Here is a 24,371-nt window from a genome sequence, read left to right as displayed (position 1 = left end):
GTGTATCCTTAGTCTTAAAGGGGTATTCTCATCTTAGACATTAATTACATATCCACGGTATTTCCATAAATGCCTGATAGATACAAATCACACCTCTAGGACCTGCTCTTATCATCAGAATGGAAATTTCCAATCCCTGTCCCTTTGTTGTGAATGGAAGGGTCAATTACCATTATGGAAGCAGCTGAGCTTACTGTTTCTATAACTCCAGTGGAAGTGAATGGGAGTTACAGAAGCAGCACATTACAGTTTGCTCTGCTGTGTCTGTAATCACAATGGCCCCTTCAACAAGTAAGATGGGATCGGGAGACATCCATTCTGTAGATGGGTACAAGTCCCAAAGGTGGGTTTCACATCTATTAGATATTTATCACATATGCATTGGAATACCCCTTTAATGCACATTGTCAGTTCATCTAGATATATACTACAAACTGCCTTTTAGTACACAGTGTCAGTTTGTAGTCTGTATATAAGAAGCAAGTAACACATTTCTAAATGGCAATTCTCAGCAAACCTAACTAAACTTTCAAATCATGTTAGTTCATACTTAGCAACAAACAGCAGGTAATGTTACTAAAAAAGCCAGCTGTTTGCATTATCATGCTGAGGAGCATCAGAACGCAGTAAATCTCAGCAGAAGAAAAATTTCCTTTAGCATTTCAAACTGATATTAAATCCCCGAGAAGTAGAATCAAATTATATTTTGTTTTCCATACTGCACAAACTATGGCTATTTAAAGGGAACTTGTCAGGTCCCTTCTACGTCTCTATCTCAGGGTTGCTCATTGCTTTCCACATCCTCATCCCCCTCCTGGTGCGGATTTACAGGTCTCTCCATAGGCGTACCAACAGGGGTCGCCGGGGTCACAATGGCAACCCGGCCCCTGTGCTTAAGAGGGCCCAGAGGCCACCCTCCGCCATATATTAATTCACATTCAGGTCGTACTGTCAGCGGACGTGTGATTAGTGAGGTCTGTCCGACAGCACGAGCCAGAGACGAGAAAAGAGGAGGAGAAGGCAGGAGGAAGAACTTGGAGGGAGGAGGGGGGAAGGAGGAGGGGGGCACAGATGCTCCGCATGGCAAGCTATGGCATGGAGTGCAGCAGGGATGATGATGTCATCTCCCTGCTGCTCCCCTCCTGCTGACACAGTGTATAGCTGCTCTCCTCACACAGAGAAGTGGTCCGGGCCCTGGGGTATGTATCTGTCTGTCTGTCTGTCTATCTATCTGTGGCTGGTATAAGTTATACATCTTCCTGTATATCCTGTATATAATTATGTACTTTATACACAATAAAAAAATGCATCAAAAACACATGCAGTTTTTAATAATGTATGCAGTTTCTTGAAAACGTCTGTGGTCTTTGAATACTGCATGCAGTTTTTTAATGTGTTTTTCTTTATTGGGGTTCATATGCATTCAGAAAATGCACTCAAAATCGTGCCATTTTTACCCCAATTTCGAGCAGCGTTTTTGAACACATAGTACAGCGTTTGACAGAGCTTTTTAATGCACCAGTCATTGTGATAGATGAGGAGGTTCAAAAATAGAACAGACAGCTCTCGAAGATCGCGTCATTGGAAACACTGCATTCGAGCTCGGGACTGAGTAACCCCATTAAAATCAATAAGAGCGTTGTGCCGCGGTTAGCATGGCATTCAGGACGCCGCTCTAACAGCAATAAAAAGTGGTGTGCTTGTAAGAGTGGCCTAAGGGGCTGCAAACTAATTTTCATGTAGTGCAGGAAGTGAGTCATGTTTGGAAAGATTACACCAAGGGGCTAGATCATGTATGGAAATTCATTTTGCAGCTGTATGCAGCACGATTTAGGTATAAGTACGAGGGTGGGCCACGAGCTGAACTTTTACACCCGGGCCCCTGAGCCTTTAGGTAGACCCCTAGGTCTCTCTATATGCACAGCAGTCCCAATGACTATCGCTCCTTTTGGTTTCACACAGTATTAAGTGAATGGAAGCGGAGTGCGCCTGAGATCTCTCCGGCTGCCCCCTCCATTCACATTGAAAAGGAAGTTGTTAAAAGAGTGAACAACATCTGCTTAAACTAATCATGAAGTTTGTGACTTGTCTCTTCACATTAGGGTGCTGAAATAAAGCGACTACTGAGCAATTTGTTGCTCTGTGCCCTTTTGGTGGCTATGCGTACACGGGACAACTGTCACCAAAAATGGCTGTTTCAAGCAATTATTCAGGTAATGGGAATAAAAGGCACCTTTACACAGAGAGACCTATCATTTAGCATCAGGAGTGAGGGAGGGTGGTTGGAGCAGTGAATGAATTAATTTTAATGAACCGCATAGGGACTCATAAGGTAACTGACAGATACCCTTTAAGTAAAGTATGGAACCTTAGATATTATCAGAGGCTGGACAAATATCTGTCGGGGATGATTTAGTGAATTCTGCACTGAGCAGGGGGTTGGACCCGATGACCCTGGAGGTCCCTTCCAACTCTATCATTCTAGGATAGCATCTAGTTAAATAAACAACAGAAAAGCTGGAAGTGTTGGATCAGGTACACTCCAGACCTGGACTCCACTGAATGGAACCCCCTGACAATGTAATAGGCTCCATCCAGTTTTCGCTGTGTGAGCAGAAATTTTTCCACACAAAATAGTGCAACCTGCTGCTCTATTTCATCTGGGATTTCATGTCAGATTTGTGCTGGAAACTTCGAACTGAGCCTCCAGAACAGATGTGAACACAGTTTTAGGTTTTGTTCACACTTGCACTATGGTTTTTCATTGTTTGGCTCTATTATAAGAGTATGCTGTGCTATTTTGTCTGGAATTTTGTGAATACAGTGACACCTTGAGTTAAGAGTGCCTCAACTTACAAGCTTTTTGACTTAAAAGCAGGCTCTCTCCCGAATTTTTGCTTTGACTTAAGAGCAGAAACGTGGGTTAAGAGCCTTGCTCTCAATGGGGCCGCCGCTGCTGCCAGTGGCCCCATTGAAAGCAATGGCCTGCCGACAACCCCTGCAGTGATTTTTAGGGAAGGGCTTTAAATGTGAGCCCTTCCCTGAAAATCATCCCTAGCTGTAGTAAAAAATATATACTCACCTGTCCGCCGCTGCTGGGTCTCAGGCATGTCTAGCCGCCGCTTGTCCTCCCTGCATTTTTAATCCCAGCCTGCCGAAAAGTTTCAGAGCACTACAGGGAGAACAAGCGGCGCAGACAGGTGAGTATGTATTTTATTTATTTATTTACTGCAGCTAGGGATGATTTCAGGGAAGGGATTATATTTAAAGCCCTTCCCCGAAAACCACTGTAGGGATGCCGGCATACTATTGCTTTTAATCAGGCAACGTCATCCCCATTGAAATCAGTGGGAGAGCTTCACGATCCAGAATGGATTAATGGCTTTTCCATTCATTTCAATGGGGAAACTGGTTTTGAGATAAGAGTGTTTTGGGTTAAGAGCTCCGTCACAGGACGAATTAAACTCTTAACCCAAGGCACCACTGTATATGAATTAAGTCTTAAAGGGATTGCCCACCTTTGAACTATAGATGACCTATTCTCAGGATAGGTCATCAATAGTTGATTGTCGGAGGCCCACTGTCCTCTTAAATTCAATTGGGAAAGTGCCTGCAATATAACCCAGGCTGCTGCAGAGTATACAGAACTGTCTTCTGGTTGTGTACACTATTAGGGCAGCATTTGGAATAGCTGACTGGTGGGTTTCACTGGTGGTAGACCACTGCTAGTCAACTATTGAAGAGGAAGGATCACCAATAGTTCAAAAGTAGACAACCCCTTTTAAAAGGTATATAACAGAATTTCTCAAACAGCAGTTTAATAATAAAATCACAAAGTGGTGTTTACAACAATCTATCTACACATGTAAAACAGATCATAGCTAGTGGAGCCGCTGGCTGGCAACCCCCAGAAAAACAGATTGTGAGTCCTATTTCACATTATTCCTTTTGATGCGGTTTCTTGATAACTGGGAACAGATCTTAAAATTCCCAAAAAGCATAAACAAACTTCAGCAAATCTACAATGAACGATCCCGGCCTCATGCAGCTGCTCTATGCCAATATCACTTCCACAGATAACAGGAGTTAATAGTAATACATTACTCGATTTTTGTTTATGTCACTGGTAATTTTTATGTAAAGTATCTATAAACTAAATGTCTTCGGAAACCGTATAAAGAATTAGTGTTGAGCGAACTGAAACAGTCAAACGCTGTTTTGGGTTTAACTCTGCTTAAAGTTTGGTTTGGTGAAAACTTTAGACAGTTTGTCTCTGCTGAACCCGCTAAAAGAAGAAGGAGGAAGGAGGAGAAAGAGAAAAGGAGAAGGAAAAAGAAGGAAGGAGGAGAAAAAATAATCTTTTTTTCTATTTCAGCTTTTTCATTTTTCCTCCATTAACTTTATTTAAAACAGCTCAAATGTCCTTAGATACACTACTTGGTGATTTAAGTGTGTTCCGTAGGGGTTTTATGGCTCTTAGAGTGGATTCACAATTGAGCATTGCCTAAATGCAGCGCAATTGCGCTATGAACACGTTTTTTGTCGCACCTGTGTTGGTGTATATTACTGTACTTTTTGCCCCATAGGGCATGTTCATTTGTGCCTGGAGCACAAACATGCCCTTAAAGCATGCCTTTAAGCATTTAAATGGCTATTTAGCCTAATGAGTTTCAGGTATCTTAAGGCTCATTTAGACACAATGAATATCGCTCAAAAGATGTCCTTTGAGTGACTTTTGAGCGATAATTGTTGTGTCATTTACATCGCAAGATGATCACTCAAACGTTGAGCGATCACCTTGCACTCCGTAGGATGTGGGGGGTGCTTGTTCTCTGCATCCAGCTGTTTGCCACTGGGAGCGCCCGGATGTCATACAGCTGAGCGCTCCCAGCGGAGAATGCAGAGGACAAGCGGGTGGCTGCTTGTTTCTCTACATCAAGCTGTTCCCCACTGGGAGCGCCTGGCTGTCATACAGCCAAGCGCTCCCGGTGGAGGTTGCAGAAGTCCCCGCTTGCCTTATGCATCCAGCTGTCCCTGCTTTGAGCGCCCGGCTGTTATACATACCCAGCCTGTCATCAGGGATTGGGATGCAGCTGAAACAATAGTATCATCTGTATCCCGCTGTGAATCCCTGATAAGACTCATTGTTGTCTTTCAGCATGCTGAAAGACAATGATCAGCGACGGCTTAACGAAAACTACACGATGTAAGTGCAATTACACACAACGATTATCGCTCAAAAGATGGCTTTGAGCGATTTTTTGAGCGATAATCGTTGTGTCTAAATTTGCCTTTACTTTTCCAGCAGAATTGCGCAGTATTTCATGCATCCCCTTGCGCATTGCTTGTGCGTTTGCGTACCCTCCATAGACTTCCATGGGGACCTTTGGTGCGTAAATACACACAAAAAGAGAGCATGCTATGGGTTTTTTTCACATGTGCAAAGTACAGACATATGTGCTGATGCATTGTAATCAATGAGTTCTATTCCCTGCATATTGTGTGTGTAAATGTTGTGTATAGATATGCCCATGTGAAGAGGCCGAAGGGGGATTGGTGAAATGCGGTTGAACGATTTCAGACTGAACCAAACTTTTTGCTGAAATTCACCGAACCAGGTGAAACCAAAAGTTTGCTCATCACTGTAAAGGATGTTGCAGTTCATAGTAACAATATTGTAGCACTTCTCTGTACTAGGTTACAAAGCAAAATCCAGGACTGAAGTATCAGGTTTACAGAAATTCTGCATGTCTTTCCTGTTTGGCTTAGTGCACAGAAGCTTTTTCTCATTTTTGCTACATTTGCTATAAACAATAATCGTTAAAGGAAGGTTCCTGTTTTATGGAAACTTTTATCATGTTATTAAGAAGTTATGCGACTTCCTATGCTTTAGGCCCAATGCACATGGGTGGACTTTTGCAGCAAAATCTGCGGCGGGCATCTGGTCGCGGATTCCGCAGCAATGTCCATCCGTAGCATGCAATGTAAAATGATTCTTTCATGCACATGAGAGGAAATCACTTGCTATTTCCACTCACGGAGGAAGAATCACATCATGCTCTATTTTCATGCGGGACTTGCACAGACGGCTTCTAATGCATCGACCTGCGGCGATTCTGAAATGCAAATTTCGAAATCGCTGTGGATCTGCGTCATCGCCAGCGCGACAGAACAACATTCTCTGCACTGCGGATGTGCACCGACGCGCCGGCCAGCACATCCGCAGCGCAGAGAGGAAGAATCGGGGGAGGTACACTGCATCCGACCCAGCCGTGTGCATTAGGCCATAAAGAGACTCTGTCACCTGCATTTTGCAGAATGATCTAAGCTTATGAGCTAAAAGTAGGTGATCTGTGGAGTCCGGGATGTAAGTACCTCCCTGCCGTTCCCCCACTGTCAACTCTGGAAATACAATATGAACAAATGATAATTTGTTTGCTTATCGTTCATCATTCATTTCCCACAAACATGAAAACCACTGTTGGCTCGTTCGCTTATCGTTAAGTTTAAATATCATTCAGACCTACTCATTCACTTAGGCCGAGTTCACACGAACGGGTTGGGTTCTGTTTGCGGATGTCCTCAGTGAGTAATCACATAAAGTAATTGCGATTGTTCACATATGGATGCGGTTTTCCGTGCGGATGTACACATGTGGACAGTGTATCATTCACGTGGAAGAAAAATCGCAAACACAAAATAACATCAGAAAGTACTATAACACAGCCAAGGTGATTTTTCCCTCGCTCTCTCTCTCCCAGCAAATTACGAATGATTCCACCGCCCATGTGCAATATTATTTGCGGGGATCTATAGATATCAATGGAGTCCATCCGCCCGAAATCTGTGCTAAAATAGACAATGCTGCGATTTCTCTTTCACTCGTGGAATATGCAATTGATACCCACAGTGTGAGGCAAAAGTCGAAACAACATGCCTTTCAATGCCCGCATATTACTGTGCATCATCTGCACGGGCGACGATCGCGGAATCCGCAATTTAAATCTGGCGGTATGAGGCCAGCCTTATACATTGAATGTGAATGACTTCATGCCTGAATGAGTATAAACAGGCTGCACAAGAGAACAAGCTAACTCTGACATCATTCGCTCGTTCGAATGATACATCATTTGGTGTAAACAGACCTTAATTTGTGCCGCCATGTAAAGTAAGAATTGCAAGTCCAGGATAATAAGATGAATGGAGTGAGGGCATTATAGTAGTATGCAGAATAAATGGAACACAAAATGCATTACAGCGCTTGTACATCTTGGATGTTCCTAATTAGGGAAGCAGCGTACTTGTCTGGTAGTCATACTGATGAGGTCCGAGCTCAAAAACAGAAACTGTATATTTAGCACCAGGGATGGGATTGGATCCTTCCCTGGGACATCAGGGAGTACTTTCCTAGAGCTTTGAGAATAGCCCATGATCAAGATTGGATTAACAACCAAAAAATGCCTAAAAATGAAGAATTACCAAATCATTTTCGCTACAAAGTATCACAAAGTTTACACAACAGTAAAGAAGCAACAGAGAAGCAATCTGAGAACCCGGACAGACAGTTCACAAACATATGGTGAAGTCCTGCAAGTTACAAGAAGTAGAGCACGCCCCTCTTCTATCAGCTGAGCCTCCGCTATATACCGCAATGACAGAGATCAATGATCCCTCAGGAATATCTGTCTCTATTTACTTGTTGAAAACTTGAGCAGCCTAAATGACAGTGGTTTGCAGAAACCTAACTCTAATAAATGTTGGTCAATGTCCTGTAGTATGCGACATGACCTACCTAGAGATGGGGGAACTTAGGAAACCTAAGCGCGGAATTCCATTGGTAGGCAGAAATCTTTCTATTAGCTTAAATAGAGCCAACTGTCTTAGTATCTGAGCACTGGTTGCAGCTAAACTCCCTTTTTTTAAGCCCCCGTAGGAGTCTATGGGAGTTTCCTGCATTTCTAGTCAAAAGATAGGTCAAGACCCGAAAACAGTCATCGATTTGATGTTTTGACGGTACGATTTTTTTTTCATGCGCCTGAAAACCGTCCATGTGATCGAATACATTGGAATCCAAAGCCTCGCATGGTTGTGATTTTCATCCATAATTTTTACATGGCTAAATAGCCGCATAAAAACGCTCGTGTGAATGAGGTCTTGCCCTGTGAAATTCCACAGTGTATTGCATAATTGTTCAGATATTGAGTGTGCATTTGCACACCTCCCCTAAATGTATGGGACATTTGCTGTCCAAATGTGCACTGAGGGCTTAAAGAGGCGACTGTGTTTGCGAAATTTTGCAGACGTGAAAATCACACCCAAAGAAATGCAACAAAGGAAAGCCATTAATATCACAGGTGTGTTTCTCATGATATTCCTACGTGCGAGTAAAGATAGGCTTCAGCTTTTTTTTTTGCGAGCGCAATAGTGCGGAGTTTGAACTGCAGCAAAAAGTTAAAAAAAGACTTTGGACCTGTTCATGTGCAAATACACTCCGTAGTGGTGAGAGTATTTGCTCGTCTGTCGAAGCCCTAAAACAGAGCATGCTGTGTTTTTATCACATGTGTGGAATGCATGTGCAACAGTGGGTTAAGGGGACTAACCTATTGAAATCAATGGGTTCTATTTTCTGCATATTGCGTGTGCAACTTTTGTCTTTGTGAGTCTGCCCTTTTTGTGTGCTGCAGGGAGGGGTCTCTATTATCTAAATTTAACAAACTGGAACAATATAAATATCCATACAGTAAATGTCACAATGCCTGAACTTGCAGAATACAATACATTCAGCCGGTCCATGCTGTAGTATAATTAAAGGCAAGCACTGTCATTGCATGGATGGAGATACTATCTGGGTATTGCCTCCAATCCCTGTACATAATGTTATTATTGCAGATTCCCCATTCAGCTACGAGCATGTTTAGGTAATAATCTAAAAAGTTGTATGGTATTTCAAGTTTGATTCCTGTAGCCCCATGTACCTACCATCACTATATACATCATGCAGCTCATATGGGCCCTTCTAGCGCCTACTTCTGGTTGTTCCCATACTCCTTACTATTGGATGGTAAGAACCCTTATAAGATCCCACTTTACATAAGAACTGCAGTGTAAATAAAAAAAAACAAGGGGGTAAGGAGTTGGCCTAAGGGTCATGCAAAGCGTGTTCAGGGGTAACAAATGTGAACACCATATGGGGTCCCCACTAGAGATTATGGTCTTCAAGGAGCACACACACACTGATGGCTTAATGGAGGATACTTGAGTTTCAAGGCTTCATTAAACTAAATACTCTTCAAAATACTTCTCTGAGGCTTCTTTCACACAGAGTAGGCGCATCAACAAAATCGCATCTAAAAGAACCTATGGGTCAAATGTGTCTGTGCGAATAAGCCACATATAATAACATAGCATGTAAGGCTGGAAAAAGACATATGTCCATCCAGTTCAGCCTGTTACTCCCCAGTGTTGATCCAGAGGAAGGCAACTTTCCCCATGTAAGGGATTAATCTCTGGATCAACAAAATTCCCTAAAGACTCTCTTAAACACGATTCTACTGTTGCCGTATTTTCAGCATATATAATGGCAAATGCAGCCTATGAATGGAGATGAGAACACTGTACTGGGCTCCCGTGAAATATATGTAAATGATCCATAAGCTGATAAGAGACATGATTTTGACAGAAAATGTGAAAATCTGGGCAGAGTAATAAAGCAAATAGCATCATTAAGTCACTTGCCATAAAAATGTCAGTTCAGGCAAGTACGGCTATGACCTTGCTCTGTGTGTCTCACAAGAAAAATGCCAATGTTTCTGCATGTCATTTCTATAATCGGATACATCAACTTTTACCGAGATATTTTTTTTCTTTGGAATTTTGCACTCTTTTAATTTTAAAGTGCAGAAATGAAATTTTTGCTGCTCTGGTTTCCCCCTGTGAATGAAGACCACTGGTTTATTTCTCGTCAGCTTCAAGTTCTAGACTGCAGAGTTTTAGAACAGCCTGTGTGCCACGGCCCTCAGATATCCTTAGTTTCCAGCAGATAGATTGTATTTCCCATCCCACTATTGGCCTTAGTGTTAGTAAGTAGAGAGGAGCGAGCATACTCGTTAAGGGACAATACTCGAGCAAGTATCGTCCTTTTCGAGTACCTGCCTGCTAGTCAGAAAAGATTCGAGTGCTGGTGGGGGTGAGCGGTTGGGGGTGAGCGGTGGGTTGCGGGAGTGAGCAGAGGGGAGCGAGGGGGGGGGGGGTACAGACAGAGAGATCTCCCTCCCGCCCCCCCGCACTTCCCCGCCCCCTGCCGGCACCTGAATCTTTTCCGATGAGCAGGCAGTTACTCGAAAAGGACGATACTCACTCAATTATTGTCTCTTAACGAGTATGCTCGCTCATCTCTAATGGTTTACGTAGATTCTAGAAGGCAGCGAGGGATAATATGTTCCCCTACAATTTGTGTCCGTAAAGTAATACAAGTCTTTGCACAAGTCTTTACATATACACCGGCTAGGTAGCATTCTGGATATTTCTATTCTCTTCCTGAATTTACACCAATATGTCTAATTTCCTCTGTGTTACCTTCACACGGGACGGAATTAGTTCGCATGGACATTTCTGCATCACAATATTATCCCTACGGAGCTTGAATTCCGCACGCGTTTAAAAGCCATGTGTTTTTACTTCAAAGCCACAAGATTAAATTCGCAGCGGAAAAGCCTTCTGCTGCATAATTAAGACTTCTTGAGGAATTATTGTTGCGGATTTCGAACATACAAAAAGTTGGACTTCTGTAATTAAAGGGCGAATTCAGGCGAAGGTGATAATCATAGCCACATAACAGGACAAAACGAAACCACTGATTGCAATGGATTTCAGTGGTTTTGTTTTGACTAGCTGGATTCCCACCCAGTAATTATACGTCCAAGAAAAGATAGGACCTGCCCTATACTTCGTAAATATTGCATGCCGGAAAGATCAGGCAGCACCTTTCTTCTCGTGGATATTTTCAAAATCCTGCTTTCTGGCGCAGAGTTTGAAAACCCGCGAAGAGAAAGAAGTTCCCCTGATTTAGGCACAACTACACTTCGTGCTGGTGAGCATAGTTGTGCCTAAGCGCATCTGAAACCACCCAAAGTCTGTGTAAAAAAATGCAACAAATTCTGCAAGATGTTCCGCTGAACAAATTCCAAAGTTAAACACGCAACAAAATCTGCACTAATTGACAATATTTGCATCTTTCTATACTCTACAGACAGTGTGTGCAGACTGGATAAGCAAGACTGGGCATTCACAGTCTGGTACCTTTAGGGTGGCTTCAGACGACCTATGCGCAAAAAATATTCTTGTGATAGCGCAACCTCTTGCGCTGTGAAGGTTATGTCATTGCTTATGGTATAGCTCATTTTGCTCTACTTTCTGCACTGCCAGGGATAGTTTACATCGGCACAGCCTAATTAATCCCCGGTGTTATCGATTTCCCAGTGAAATTCGACATTTCATTGTGCAATTTGCCAGGTAAATGTGCATCCACATAGACTCTTATGGTGCCTTACCTGCACAAATGTGCACAAAAATAAAGCGTTGCTTTTTTTTTCATGTGAATAAAATGTACACGCAAAAGAGAATCGTGAGAATAAACCCATTGAAGACAATGGGCTCTAATCTCTGCGCAATGCATACACAAATTTTGAGCACGCAAAACAGTGCACAAATTTGGTAGACTGAAGCCACCCTTAAAGTTTATGCAGGATAAGATGGCCCTACATAAAGGCAAAAAGTTTGGTGAGGGTGGTGGGAGTTTCAAATGGCTAACTTTAAAGTAATAGGGGGAAGGTCCAGACACCATCACTGTGAAGTTCCAAGGAGTCGAACAAAAATGGATTGACTGAATAACTATATTGCAGGGCAATCTAGTATTTGACAGCATGGCTGTTCACCAAAGCCTAGTCTTGGGAGACCAAGGATTGAGCATGTAATATTACAACAAGCCCCATCTTATTCTCAAATTGCAGTAAGTAGAGCCAGAGGTGCATAAAATCTGCTTATGGCAACATAGGCTACTTTACATGGGACTGTCCCACAGGAGCAATAATCGTTCAGAGAATGGAGACGTAGCCGCCAGATATCTCTTTCTGTTGGCCTCCTCCATTTACTGCAAACTGTGATGAAGAGATGAATGATGGTCTGTTTACCCGGGCCGATAGTCGCTTAGTTTTTAGGTGAGCTGAAAATCAAGCAACTCTGACAAGTGAGCGATTTGTCACTCTGTTGGTTTCCGCATATACAGGGATAACTAACGTGAAAAAGGTTTGGTACGGTGTTAGCCAGTAGAGCAAAATGTGATTGTTCTCAGCAAGAGAAATCAAGTAATCTTGTGGATATGATACCTTTTAATGGCTAGAAAAGATACATGATGTTATTGCAAGTATTCAAACCTCTTGGGGTTCTTCCTCAGGCATATATATATATATATATATATATATATATATATATATATATATATATATATATAAAAGAAAAGGCGCAGATGGGGTGTGATTAATCTGCACTTAGAACAAAACCGAAACAGGATGAGTAGAGGAGTAAATGGTTAATTAATCCACTGATAAGGATCTGAAAGTTTTATGGTCCCTCAATTAGTATTAGGGGGTTACCAGGCCTGTGTGGTATCTCTGCTATAGATTTCTCATACTTCACAGTCAAGCATGAACCCTCTGGAAATATTTAGGCCTTTGTTGAAAGTGTCTAAGGTGGTTCTGAACTTGTATTCCCAGATCCTTCTGTGATGCTGGGATTTGAAATTGCCTTTTAATGCAGTAACTTTCATATGTTCTTTATATTAGGTCTTGCAGCTCTTTACATTGCAGGGATAAGTTCCTTTTTGCATGTCAGAGGGCAATGCACTCCTGATGATAAAATTCCTATCATTTGGAGGTTGCCTGTAACACGGAAGGGGAGGGTCTGGGAATATGATTTTCAGATGGTCATCCTTGTGTAGGGTATGATGGAGTTTCTTTGCGATTTTCCTTAGTACCTCTAGCTGTGAATTGTAGGTACTACTAGATGTACACAACTGTTTCCTTCCTTCTCTATGTATTGGAGTAGTTGATTTTTTGACATCCTGGTGGCTCTGGTGATTTGGCTATCAATTGAGGTGGGATGGTAGCTGATTTTAAAATTACCTTTTAAGATGGTATAGATGTTCCTCTCTCCCTGTTGGGTTGGAGCAGATCTGGTTGTATCTGATGGCCTGGCTGTAGGCAATGGACTTTTTGATGTGTTTAGCGTGGAAACTGTCCCATTTAAGGTATATTTGTCGATCAACCGATTTTCAGTATAGGGATGTGTGTATATATATATGCCTCTTCGGATCTTTTCCATTTACCTGAGAAAGAGCCCCAAGTTGGTTCGAAAGCTAGCTATAACATCATGTATTTTTTATTAGCCATTAAAAAGTATCATATCTACAAGGTTACTTGGTTTCACTTGCTGAGAACAATCACAGGGATAACTATTGGCTGAATTCGCTGTTTCTCACAATTATTCGCAAGAAAACCACTACAAATAAAGGTACCTTAAAGGGATGTGTGGTTCTAACAATTTTTTTAAAGGCTAGGTAGGTAAGAAAATAAAAAATACATTATACTCACTTGTCCTCAGCCTCCTAGGACTCAGCTAAGCTGCTCTCGCTGCCCTGTGCTCATCTGTGTCCATGGTCGACCCCCGGCAGTCTGGTGTCTGCTGCGGCCAATCAGAGGCCTCAGTGTCATCAACTAAACTCCTGGCATCAGTGTTCACATCCTGGATGCTATGATACCAGGAGTTGACTGTGGCCTCTGTTTGATCACCTGACTGTTGGCTGTCCACAAATGGAAGTGAGAATAGGGTAGTGACAGTGGCTTAGCTGTGTCCCGGGAGGGGGGGGGGGGCACATACAGGTGAGTATACTGTCTTTTTTATTATTTCAACTGCACAGCCTTTAAAAATATTTATTATCACACAACCCCTTTACAGCAATAAACATGAATAGTTGGCCACTGAATTTCTTTAAGTTAGCAGTGCAGAAGGACGGAGCATTGGAGCTCCAAACAAAGAGTAAAGAAATCCAACTCAGTCATTTATATAACTAAACACTGCATAGACATCTCTTCTGTTCAAGGTTTATGTAAAAAGTTGAGATATAGTCAGCAATAGCCCCTTTTGCCATCCCTACAATCCAAGCCTCTGTTGCACTGAGGTTCCACATATAGTGGAACTTAGTGGATGCCTGTGATCATAACTGCTTCATGTACATCATTGAGTGCCCAGCCTACAGTAAGGCATCAGTAGTGGAAGACATTAAAAAAGATAATCTTACTCTAAAGTCTCTTACACGAGTGCATATATGGCGCGTTTTTATGCCCGGGCATATATACGCTCCCATGAGGGGCATTGATTTTCAATGCATCAGTTCACACAGGCGAATATATGGCGCGTAAATACGCTGGCAGCGTTAAAATTAGAACATATATGCGTCCGGTGCATATACGCTTAGCAAAAAGATTGTTCTGGAACGATCTTTCGGTCAATATACATCGGTGGGTCCTATAGGCTCCTATGGAAGCAGGGAAAGAGAAGGGAGGGGGAGGCATTTTTGCAGCGTCCAAGTGCCTCTATATAGGATTTAGAGGCCATCCAGAGGATTTTGGCAGTGCAAGGGATTTCCAGGGGGCGGAGTATTTTTTCGCTAAAAACAGTGCTCGCGGTCGTGTGAATGAACGAGAAAACGCTGGCCGTGATCGCAGAAAAATGCCGATTCAGGCACTTATACGGAGCGGGGGTAAAAACGCTATCGCCATTTATGCGCTTGTGTGCCTAAGGGTTTACAAGTGTTAAGCAGTCAAGCACTTGTATAGTATCTGGGTGTGTACATGGAATGAATATGCATGGAGATTACCAATTGGCAACACAATGGGCAAGATCTTTCAAAATATTTGATAAGAAAAGTGAAATAATTGCTCATTACTCCGGCTAGTTGCTTATGCATTTTTTAAATTTTGGTGCAACTTTTGATGCATAAACCAGCAAAAAAAAAAAACTGGATCAGAAAGGTCACATTTTCCCTGTAGAATTTTTTTCTTCTGCTGCATCTACACAAATAAAATCTGCACCAAACTGCGGAGTGAGCCTGGCCTATTGGGTTTGACTTGTAGTAGAGAACTCCAGTGCTTTACAGTGTATTCACTTTGTTCTGTTATTACTGCTTCTAGTTTCACTCTCTAACCTTAAATGATATTTCCATTCCACCTAATCATTGTGTTCACATTTCTGTAACACATAATGATCTTTTAACAACATTATGAATTAAGTTTGATTGCATTTTAATATGTTTGTTGTGTTCTCATTATTTGTAGGTTTATTTATCCAAATGGATCTCCCTAAAGATATTATTTGTACTACTTTGTGGAAGAGTTCATTTTCATAATGCATCTTTATTAAAGGGGGTGTACCACCTTTCTGCACGCCCTACTAGAGAATATAGATGTCATAAAGGCCGCCCTCCTCATGGGATCCCATTCGGATAGTCAGAGTATAGAGGCGCTAACTAAGATCAGCTGTGGCTGACCCAACCAGTACATGTATTAATCGCTTGGGCATTTTTTTTGAATGGCTGGCATGTAATACTACATTTCTTCTTCAGCGGCCAGAAAGTATGACCTTCTGTAGCTGCTGAACAAGAAATCAAATCCACAGGGATTGCATAATCCTGTTAAAGGGGTTTTTCGGGATTCAACTCTTGCTGATGTATCCTCAGGGTGCATCATCAATAGTTGACTGGGCTCCCCGTCAAACAGCTGATTAAAAGGGAGTATATCACCCAAATTTTTTTGTATTCAGTAAAACTAGATAGTGAAACATTTTCCATTTTTTTAATCGTTTTTGTTTTCTGATAGTAGAACTTTTTATTCTGCAGTCTGTACATGACTGTGGGGGCGGCCATCCTGCCTGAGCTCCATTTAGCAGCATTAGGAGTATTTAGAAATATGCTTTACAGCAGCCTCATGGGCATCACACAATGGACAAGAGGAGACCCATTGACTTGTATAGGAGACTGTTCTCCTCATTTCTTCAGTAAAGTTACGATCCTCTAGTGTGGGTCGCATGGCATGCAAATTGCATGCCATGCAATGTGCTTTTCTTTGCCATTGGAAAAAATGGGTCAGGCATTTCGAGGGAACACGCAAAGCTAGGAAGTACTGCGATTTTTCCCCGCACCATGATGCAACATGGGAAAGATCACTCATGTATGTGAACCCAATAAAAAAGATAGGGTTTATCTTCGCGCAAGAGTTGTGCGTCTCGCAACATACAAATCCCATACAATTTTCTTGCCTGTGTTAAAGCAGCCTGAGAGCAGTTCAGTCCAATTCAAGTGAATGAGATTAATCTGCTATATCAGGCACAGCTGTTGTACAATATACTTCTCTATGTCTGGTATGGACGGAAGTGGCCAGGCGTTCACCTGAGCACCGCTGTCACTTCAATCAATGGATTGGCTGGGGTCCTGAGCAGCAGATCCCCGTCGATCAACTATTGATGACCTATTCTGAGGATAGATTACCAATAGCTTAGTAGTAGAAAACCCCTTTAAAGTAGACTTTCAACCTTGAGTGTTGTTTTGAAAGTTACATGTAAGATAAATCTACGTAGAAAGAAGCGACAAAGTAAAAATAATCATTCCCCTAGTACTAATCATAGGTTACTGCTTGTAATATAGCTGCATTTACAATTCTCCTGGTATTCACTGGAAACTGTTAACAAGTTTATCAGACACATCTTCTATAAGCTTAACTGCTCTCATATAATGCAGCAAGAGTTATCATGACATTTTTGTACATTGCCTGGTGAAAAGACTACACTTCCCAGGATGCACTGTGCAGACACTATTAAAAAAATACACTGCTGGGAGATTTTAGCTCTGCAGCCAGCAGAATTATGAATGCAGCTCTGGGGTATAGCACATGCTGTAATTCTGAATCAGTGCATGAGATGTAAAGCACTGTATCCACATCAGTTATACAATGGTACTTATAGGGGACAACATAATTAGGGTGCGTTCACATGTAGCTGGTCTGCTGCAAACTTTGTTATGGATTTTGGTGCAGATCTGCAGCAATTTGAATTCGAGTGAGGGCTCAGTCACACGGGCGCATCGGCGCCCGTGTTACTGCAGGAGGAAGACGGCCGCACCTCAAGACGGACGTCTTTCTGCAGCGCCGGGAGAAAGAACATGTGACCGGCTTCATTGCTGGTCATGTGTTTTTTCTTCAGCGCTGCAGAGGGACGTCCATCTTGAGGTGCGGCCGTCTTCCTCCTGCAGTGAGGGCTCAGTCACACGGCAGCATTGGCACTTGTGTACGGGTGCTGATGCGCCGTGTGACTGAGCCCTGAAAGAGTGAAATCTGCTTCAGATCTGTACCAAAACCTGAGACAAAATCAGCAGCAAATCAACAACCTGTGTTTGTACCCTTTTCTCCGTGTACGATATTACAGTGGTCTATTATATGTGACATGTTACCTGCTTCTAAGCAGGGATATTCTTACAGGCTGGCATGCAAACAGAACGATATACTTCCAATAACGGAAGTAGTAAACTACACATTGCTGGTCTGTACTTTGCGTTGCTCATGTATTCACAAGGTTATTAAACATTAGAGGTGTAACACAAGACAACTCTTACCTCCTGCTTGTCGTGGTTGCACTTTTCACACACTGCAGGTGAGGAGTAGTGATGGAAAACAGAGCCAGAGAGGTTATCAATAATCATCAATTCACCTTCAAATGAATCCTTGATTATCAAAGAAACGCTGTCCAGCCACAAGTTCTCCTAGGAAGTTAGAGATCATGACATTACTAATATTATGATAATATCGTATAAAGAGAAGCAACATGAAAAACTGTAGAAATAAAAGTAGACAGGTTCTGCTTTTATTGGTCATTTTCATTCCCCAATAAGTGTCCCCTAGACAAAACGAGCAGTTAGACATGAGTTAAACGACTCTATATATCGTTGCTTTTTTTTTTTTTTCTATTTCTTGGACAACCCATTTTATTTATAATTTTTTTGTGATACTAAGTGTGGGTTCACACAAGCGTTTCTTGTGCGTACTTAGGTGCGTACATACGTGCGCACCTAGGTACGAGCAAAAACACGCGTGTATGCAGCTGCTGCGCCTCAGCCAATCACATTCAGCTCTTTCAGCAGGCGGGGATTTTAAATCCCCGTTTGCTGATAGATCAGCACCACAGTGCAGGGGACAGCAGGAGAAGACACGGCTGAGCCCCGGCAGCTGAAGGAAGGTGAGTATCTATTTTTTTTGTTTTTTAAACCAGTTTTACTTGTTTTTTAGGGAAGGGCTTATATTTAAAGCCCTTTCCTGAAATCAGTTGCCGGCAGCAGAATCCTCTACTGCAGCTGACATGTGTGACAGCTGCGGTAGAGAATTGAAGAATTTCTCTGCTGCATCTGTTACAGATGTGGCAGATGTAGCAGCAGGGAATTCTTTTAACTAGCGGGGATGAAGGAAACATCTGCCGTGCGGCAGATGTGTTCTTCCTCCCCGTGGGGGACACAGCAGCGGCGGACAGGTAAGTAATTTTCTATTTTTTTACACTAAAATGCTTCTTTTTCAGGGAAGAGTTCATATGTAAAGCTCTTCCTTGAAAAACAGTTCAGTGGTGGTGGCAGACCATTGTCTTCAAAGGAGCCGCCGACAGCAGCAGCAGCTCAATTGAAAAGAATGCCTGTATTTTTTTTTTTTACACTAAAATTTTTCTTTTTCAGTGAAGAGCTTATATGTAAAGCCCTTCCCTGAAAAAGAATGCAGGGGTGCCGGTAGACCATTGTTTTCAATGGAGCCGCTGGCAGCAGCCACGGCTTCATTGAAAACAATGCGTGCATTCCCTATGGTGCACGCATGTCCTATCTTTGCAGGCACGCACCAGTAAAGCACGGACATGTGAACACACCATAGGGAATGCATTGTTGCAAATAGAAGCGTGTTTTTGTGCATCCGTATGCACGCACAAAAACACGCTCATGTGAACCCTGAATTAAGTGGTAGATTACAATTTTTGATACTGTCACAAAACAGAATATAAATGTTATAGGGAATCTGTCAGCACAAACTCGCTGTCCAAACTGCAGGCATGATGTTGTAGAACAGGAGGAGCCGAAAAGATTGATATGTAGTTTTATGGAGAAAGATTCAGTAGAACCTGTATTTTATTCCTTTATATCTCTACACATCCTGAGCTAAACAATCCAATGGGCAGAGCTATCAGTGATTGACAGCTATCTGTGTATGATTGCACATACAAGGACCAAACACAGGAATGCTAGTTTCATGTAATTAATATGTGGTAATACAGGTATTTCATTGGTACACTCCATTAGTATTGAATGGCCCTTTTAAACGGGTCAAGAATCTTACTATTCTCATTTGGCCAACGGAATGAGCTGGTGACGTCATCACCAGCTTGTTCACCTGGAGCAGCCGGTTTAGACTGCACCATTGTCGTTGAGAATGGAGCAGTCCTCGGGCACTTATTATTCAGTGTTTCGCATTCCTATATGAAGCACTGAATGAATAGTATTTAAATGTCACAATAAATGTCCAAGCCGGCGCTAGTTTTCATGCTGGTCGAAACTGATCAACGAGCGAGGACCTCACAATTCTCGGTCATCCTTCAGTTGTTGGCTCGTGTTGAAGGCAGTTGCAGATGATAATCACAGCCGCACAATGGGACAAAATGAAACAACTGATTTCAATGGATTTCAGTGGTTTTGTTTTCACTAGCTCTTTTCCACCCGTTAATACTAAAGCCGAGAAAAGATAGGCCCTGCCTTATCTTCCCTGCATGACGTAAATACATTGTGCAGGAAAGATGGGGTATCACTTATCTTACCGCTATTTTTTTCAAACTCCTGCGCTATGACGTGGAGTTTGAATGGCCGTCAAGGTTCCAAAGAAATCTTCTTCAGGCACAACTACACTCCTTACCGGCAAGTGTGGTTGTGCCAACGGCCATCCGAAACTGCCTTTAAACTGAACGATTATCTTTCCATGTTCACACTTTTTTTGAAAGAAATATCTTCAGAGTGTGAGAACACTCAAAGGCCTTAGTCACACGGGCATTTTTTCCTGCGATTTGCGGATCGCATGACGGATGCGCATCCGCAAATCGCGTGACCGGGGCCGAAAAATCGCACCAAAAAACTGCTCCTAGCTGCCTTTCAATAGAAACGGGCCGGAGCTGTCCAGCGCATTGAATTCAATGGAGCCGGCAATACAGCCGGCTCCATTGAAAGCAATGCGCTGCGGGCAATCTCACGATGAATTTTCGGGAAGGGCTTAAATATATAAGCCCTTCCCTGCAATTCATCCAGAAATGTGTAAAAATAAAAAAAAATGTATACTCACCTTGTCCCGGCAGACGGAGTATACTCTGTAGTATTCAGCAGCCGGGGATTTAAAGTCTCCGCCTGCTGAATGAGCTGCCTCTGATTGGTCACAGCCTGACCAATCAAAGGCAGCTCTCAATCACACCCATTCATGAATTCATGAATGGGTGAGTGCTGCCTCTGATTGGCTCAGCGCAGGGACCAATCAGGGGCAGCTCTAAGCTGTCATTCATGAATTCATGAATTGGTGGGAGTGAGAGCTGCCTCTGATTGGTCGGGCTATGACCAATCAGAGGCAGCTCATTCAGCAGGCGGGGATTTTAAATCCCCGGCTGCTGAATACTACAGAGAGCAGTTCAGGAGAACTGCCGCCGGCCGCGGCTGAACTCCGTCTGCCGGGACAAGGTGAGTATATATATTTTTTTTATTTTTACACATTTCTGGATGAATTGCAGGGAAGGGCTTATATATTTAAGCCCTTCCCGAAAATTCATCCTGCGCACGCCGGCAGCCCATTGCTTTCAATGGAGCCGGCTGTATTGCCGGCTCAATTGAATTCAATGGGCAAACATCGTTCTTCTCTGCCACAGCTGTTACAGCTGTGGCAGAGAAGAATGATTTGTCTAGTATATGTTCTCAATGGGGTCGGCGCTGCTGCCGCCGGCCCCATTGAGCGCATATAGAGAAGAGAACAGGAATCGCAGATCGCAGATAGGTGCGATCTGCGATTTCTGTTCTATAATTTATCGTATGAGCGCATAAAAACCGCTCATGTGTCCGATACCTTTGCAAAGCAATGGTTTTAAAAAATCGCCGGACGCATGAGCAAATCGCGCGAAAAGCGCCCGTCTGACTAAGCCCTAAAGCAGCATAAGATTTTGTTTTTTATATGAATGCATATGGATTTTCCATAATTTAATTGAAAAAAAAGGCGAGGTTAGCACTAGATTGGACTTGGAACAGGTATGAGAATCTACAGCACATCCTCAAAGGGCAGTTTCAGACGAACATAATTTTCTCCCCTTATGTGGCCGTGATAATCATGGTCACATAACGGGACTAAGCAAAACCACTGATATCAATGGATTTCATTGGTTTCGTTTTTACTATTGGGTTTCTTGCCCCTTATTACTATGGCTGAGAAGAGATAGGACCTGCCCTGTCTTTCTTGAATGCTGTTTTCTTCAAGCTCCTGTGCTATGGCATAGAGTTTGAAAAGCCGGCAATGGGGAAGAAATTTCCCTCATTCAGGCGCAACTATGCTCCGTGCCAGTGAGTATCGTTGTGCCTACGGCCATCTAAAACCACCCGAATCCAGCATTTCCCAAACTCTAGTACTCATGACAGGTCAGGTTTTCATGATTTCCTCGGTTTTGCACAAGTGATGTAATTGTCAGTACCACAAGTGTTCTCTGTAGAATATCTTCAAACCATGACCCGTTGCGGGGTTGTGAGGACTGGACTTTGGGAAGAACTGCTCTAATCCATTCAGATTGCACATGAATAGGATTTCTATAGTCCCATTCACACGCATTGTGGTGTTTCCAATGCAGGTTTTAGATGCTGATACTCTGTAAGCCATCTACTATGTGTAAGCTGAGCTTTATAATATGTAATTCTCCATCTTTTACCTGAGCTGGGGAAAAGCACCTCAAGTTACGATGTCCCTCGGTAGCAGGTCTTCCTCCCCGTCCTCCATTATCAAGAGCAGAAACAGGTGATGTTTGAGAACAAAGGCCATGAGCCAACTCCATTTCAATTTCAGCATCCAGCTCTGCATCCTCCTGTGCTTCTTTATTGCTGTCATCCAGGTGCTTCATTAATACTGCAACCACCACATTTATTAGAACAAACTGAGCTGTGAGCACAAAGCTTACGAAGTACAGAGGAGAGATGAATTGTAGGTTGCTCAAGCAGCTGCGGTCATCACTGGTGCAGTCACGTAGTGTGTCCTGTTGCAGATCACAAAAGTTATTTGAGATTCCCACTGCTTCATTCTAACAAATATATAAAATATTCATTGTTGCCAACAGTTCAAGATATTTCACTGCCAATTTTATAGTATTTACATATTATCATTCTCACTGAATTAATATTATGCGTCTTGGAAATTTGGCCAGAATGTAAACTAGTGAAGAAAGAAAATGAACATTGTCTCCAATTACTGTGAGCTAATTTACTTATGGTCCTGTTCAGGACCCGCATATATTAGCCAGAACAGCTACAAAGAGTGTCTCTCGCTCCGAAGGACCTGTAATTACACAGATATTTTATTGATTTCATTGCAGAATGTGCAACACTTAAATTCCTCCAAGGTGGCAATTCAGGAAACTGAACCGTATCTGCAGAGTTTCCATGCAGATTACCGCTGAGGCATCAGATAGCAAGCCTTCCTGTGATCACAGCAGCTTAACGTTGAAGGACTAGTCTAACAAAAAGCATTTGTTTAAGTGGACAGACCCTTTAAATTGACTTCTTTTTATATTTTTGCACAGACCTTGTATGGCACCACAATGGTCCCCATGGATACCTACAGTACAATTCTATGGACACTCTATTATAGACCATAATGCAGCCACATATCTAATTCCATCCTTTTATCATTCAAAAGCTACAGTACATTGTACGCACAAGATGCTCCTGCCCCATGAGTCTATGGGACTAATTGGTGACAAAATCTAATACTAGACATAGACAAAATGACTTACCTTCATTATTCCATTCCAGTTATCTCCTGTGGAAACTTGAAAAAGTGTCAAGAAAGCCATTCCAAAGTTCTCAAAAGTAGCATGTCGACTCATTCCTTCACATGGATGGTCATCATTGCAGACTTTATTGGAAACAACAAAGTGTACAGATTACTCTTGTGTTCAATAATTCCTGGTTTATGCTTAGAAACTAATTTTTTTTAATTACTCACTAAGTTTCCCAAACAGCTCCACCCCCAGAGCTGCATAGATAAAGAATAGAAGCATGAAGAGCAGACCCAGGTTTCCCACCTGAAACAATACAAAAATAAACATACAACACACAATCATAAGAACACATGATGTCATATATAGTAATACGGGTAAATTCAATGTTTTTATATATCACATTTTTTAACAAATTTAAGTTTAGAGACAAAGTCTTATGTAAGCAATGTCTTTATACTGATGACTTCTGGTGCACTACATGGTCTTCAGTCTGCTCTTGGTAAGCAGGTAGAGATGAATATGCAACAACAATTGGAAAATGGTCCATACTAGGGCTCAGCAACATTCAAAATTCTAGAACTCAGTAAAAAACGATGGCTCCACTATAAGTCAATGAAGTTCTATATGATCTGTTTCCAAACTGAAGCAATGAAGCAAATGTGGAAACAGAATAATGTTAAGACTAGAAAGTAGAAATCTAAAGAAATTATTTAACCATCTGTGTACGGAAGGAGTATTTTGCCTCTATCCCTTTAATTCATGGCCAGAAGCTTAGAGATATATTAAATGTATACTCATAGTTTGGAAGGCCCTTATCTTTACACCTTGCACGGGTTACCACTTGAAAAGATTCCTTAATCACATTCTTGGGAACTATGGTTGACTTGATTATCCATGTATTGCTAGTTTAGTTGAACACTGCTTGCATTCCTTAAGGGATAATAAATGTTCTGACCTGCACAGTTCCTCTCTAACAGATAAGAGAAACATTTTACCTTACAACAGCTGACAGAATGGCTGCAAAATGTCTCATTGCATAATTTTGTAGAAATATTATGTAGTGTTGTCCATGGTTTATAAGTTCACTGCAGACAAAGGCAGGAGGAGTCGAACGTGGAAGAGTGTTGGTGAAGTTTACACTTGGCCTCTGGGCCTGGTAAAAATGAACTATAGTGGCCCAGTACATCTATTTCTGGCCCCCTCCATAATGTCATACATGTCATTTGTAGATGCGC

General features: G+C 42.3%; 1 protein-coding gene across 1 annotated transcript in view; it reads right to left on the bottom strand.

Moving 5' to 3' along the window:
- The window catches only part of CACNA1I (calcium voltage-gated channel subunit alpha1 I), a 459,267-nt gene that overhangs the window by 35,265 nt on the left and 399,631 nt on the right, over positions 1-24,371 (bottom strand). The window contains exons 28-31 of the mRNA XM_066596427.1: positions 23,361-23,439; positions 23,149-23,270; positions 22,072-22,392; positions 17,717-17,863 (exon numbers count right to left, since the gene is read on the bottom strand). Coding sequence (XP_066452524.1) covers positions 17,717-17,863; positions 22,072-22,392; positions 23,149-23,270; positions 23,361-23,439 — 669 coding nt within the window. The remainder of the gene's footprint in view (positions 1-17,716; positions 17,864-22,071; positions 22,393-23,148; positions 23,271-23,360; positions 23,440-24,371) is intronic.

This window comes from Eleutherodactylus coqui, chromosome 3 (genome assembly GCF_035609145.1).
Source record: "Eleutherodactylus coqui strain aEleCoq1 chromosome 3, aEleCoq1.hap1, whole genome shotgun sequence".
Taxonomy (NCBI): Eukaryota; Metazoa; Chordata; class Amphibia; order Anura; family Eleutherodactylidae; genus Eleutherodactylus; species Eleutherodactylus coqui.
The sequence above is the reverse complement of the archived record's forward strand: the minus strand, read 5'-3'. Positions and strand labels throughout refer to the sequence as shown.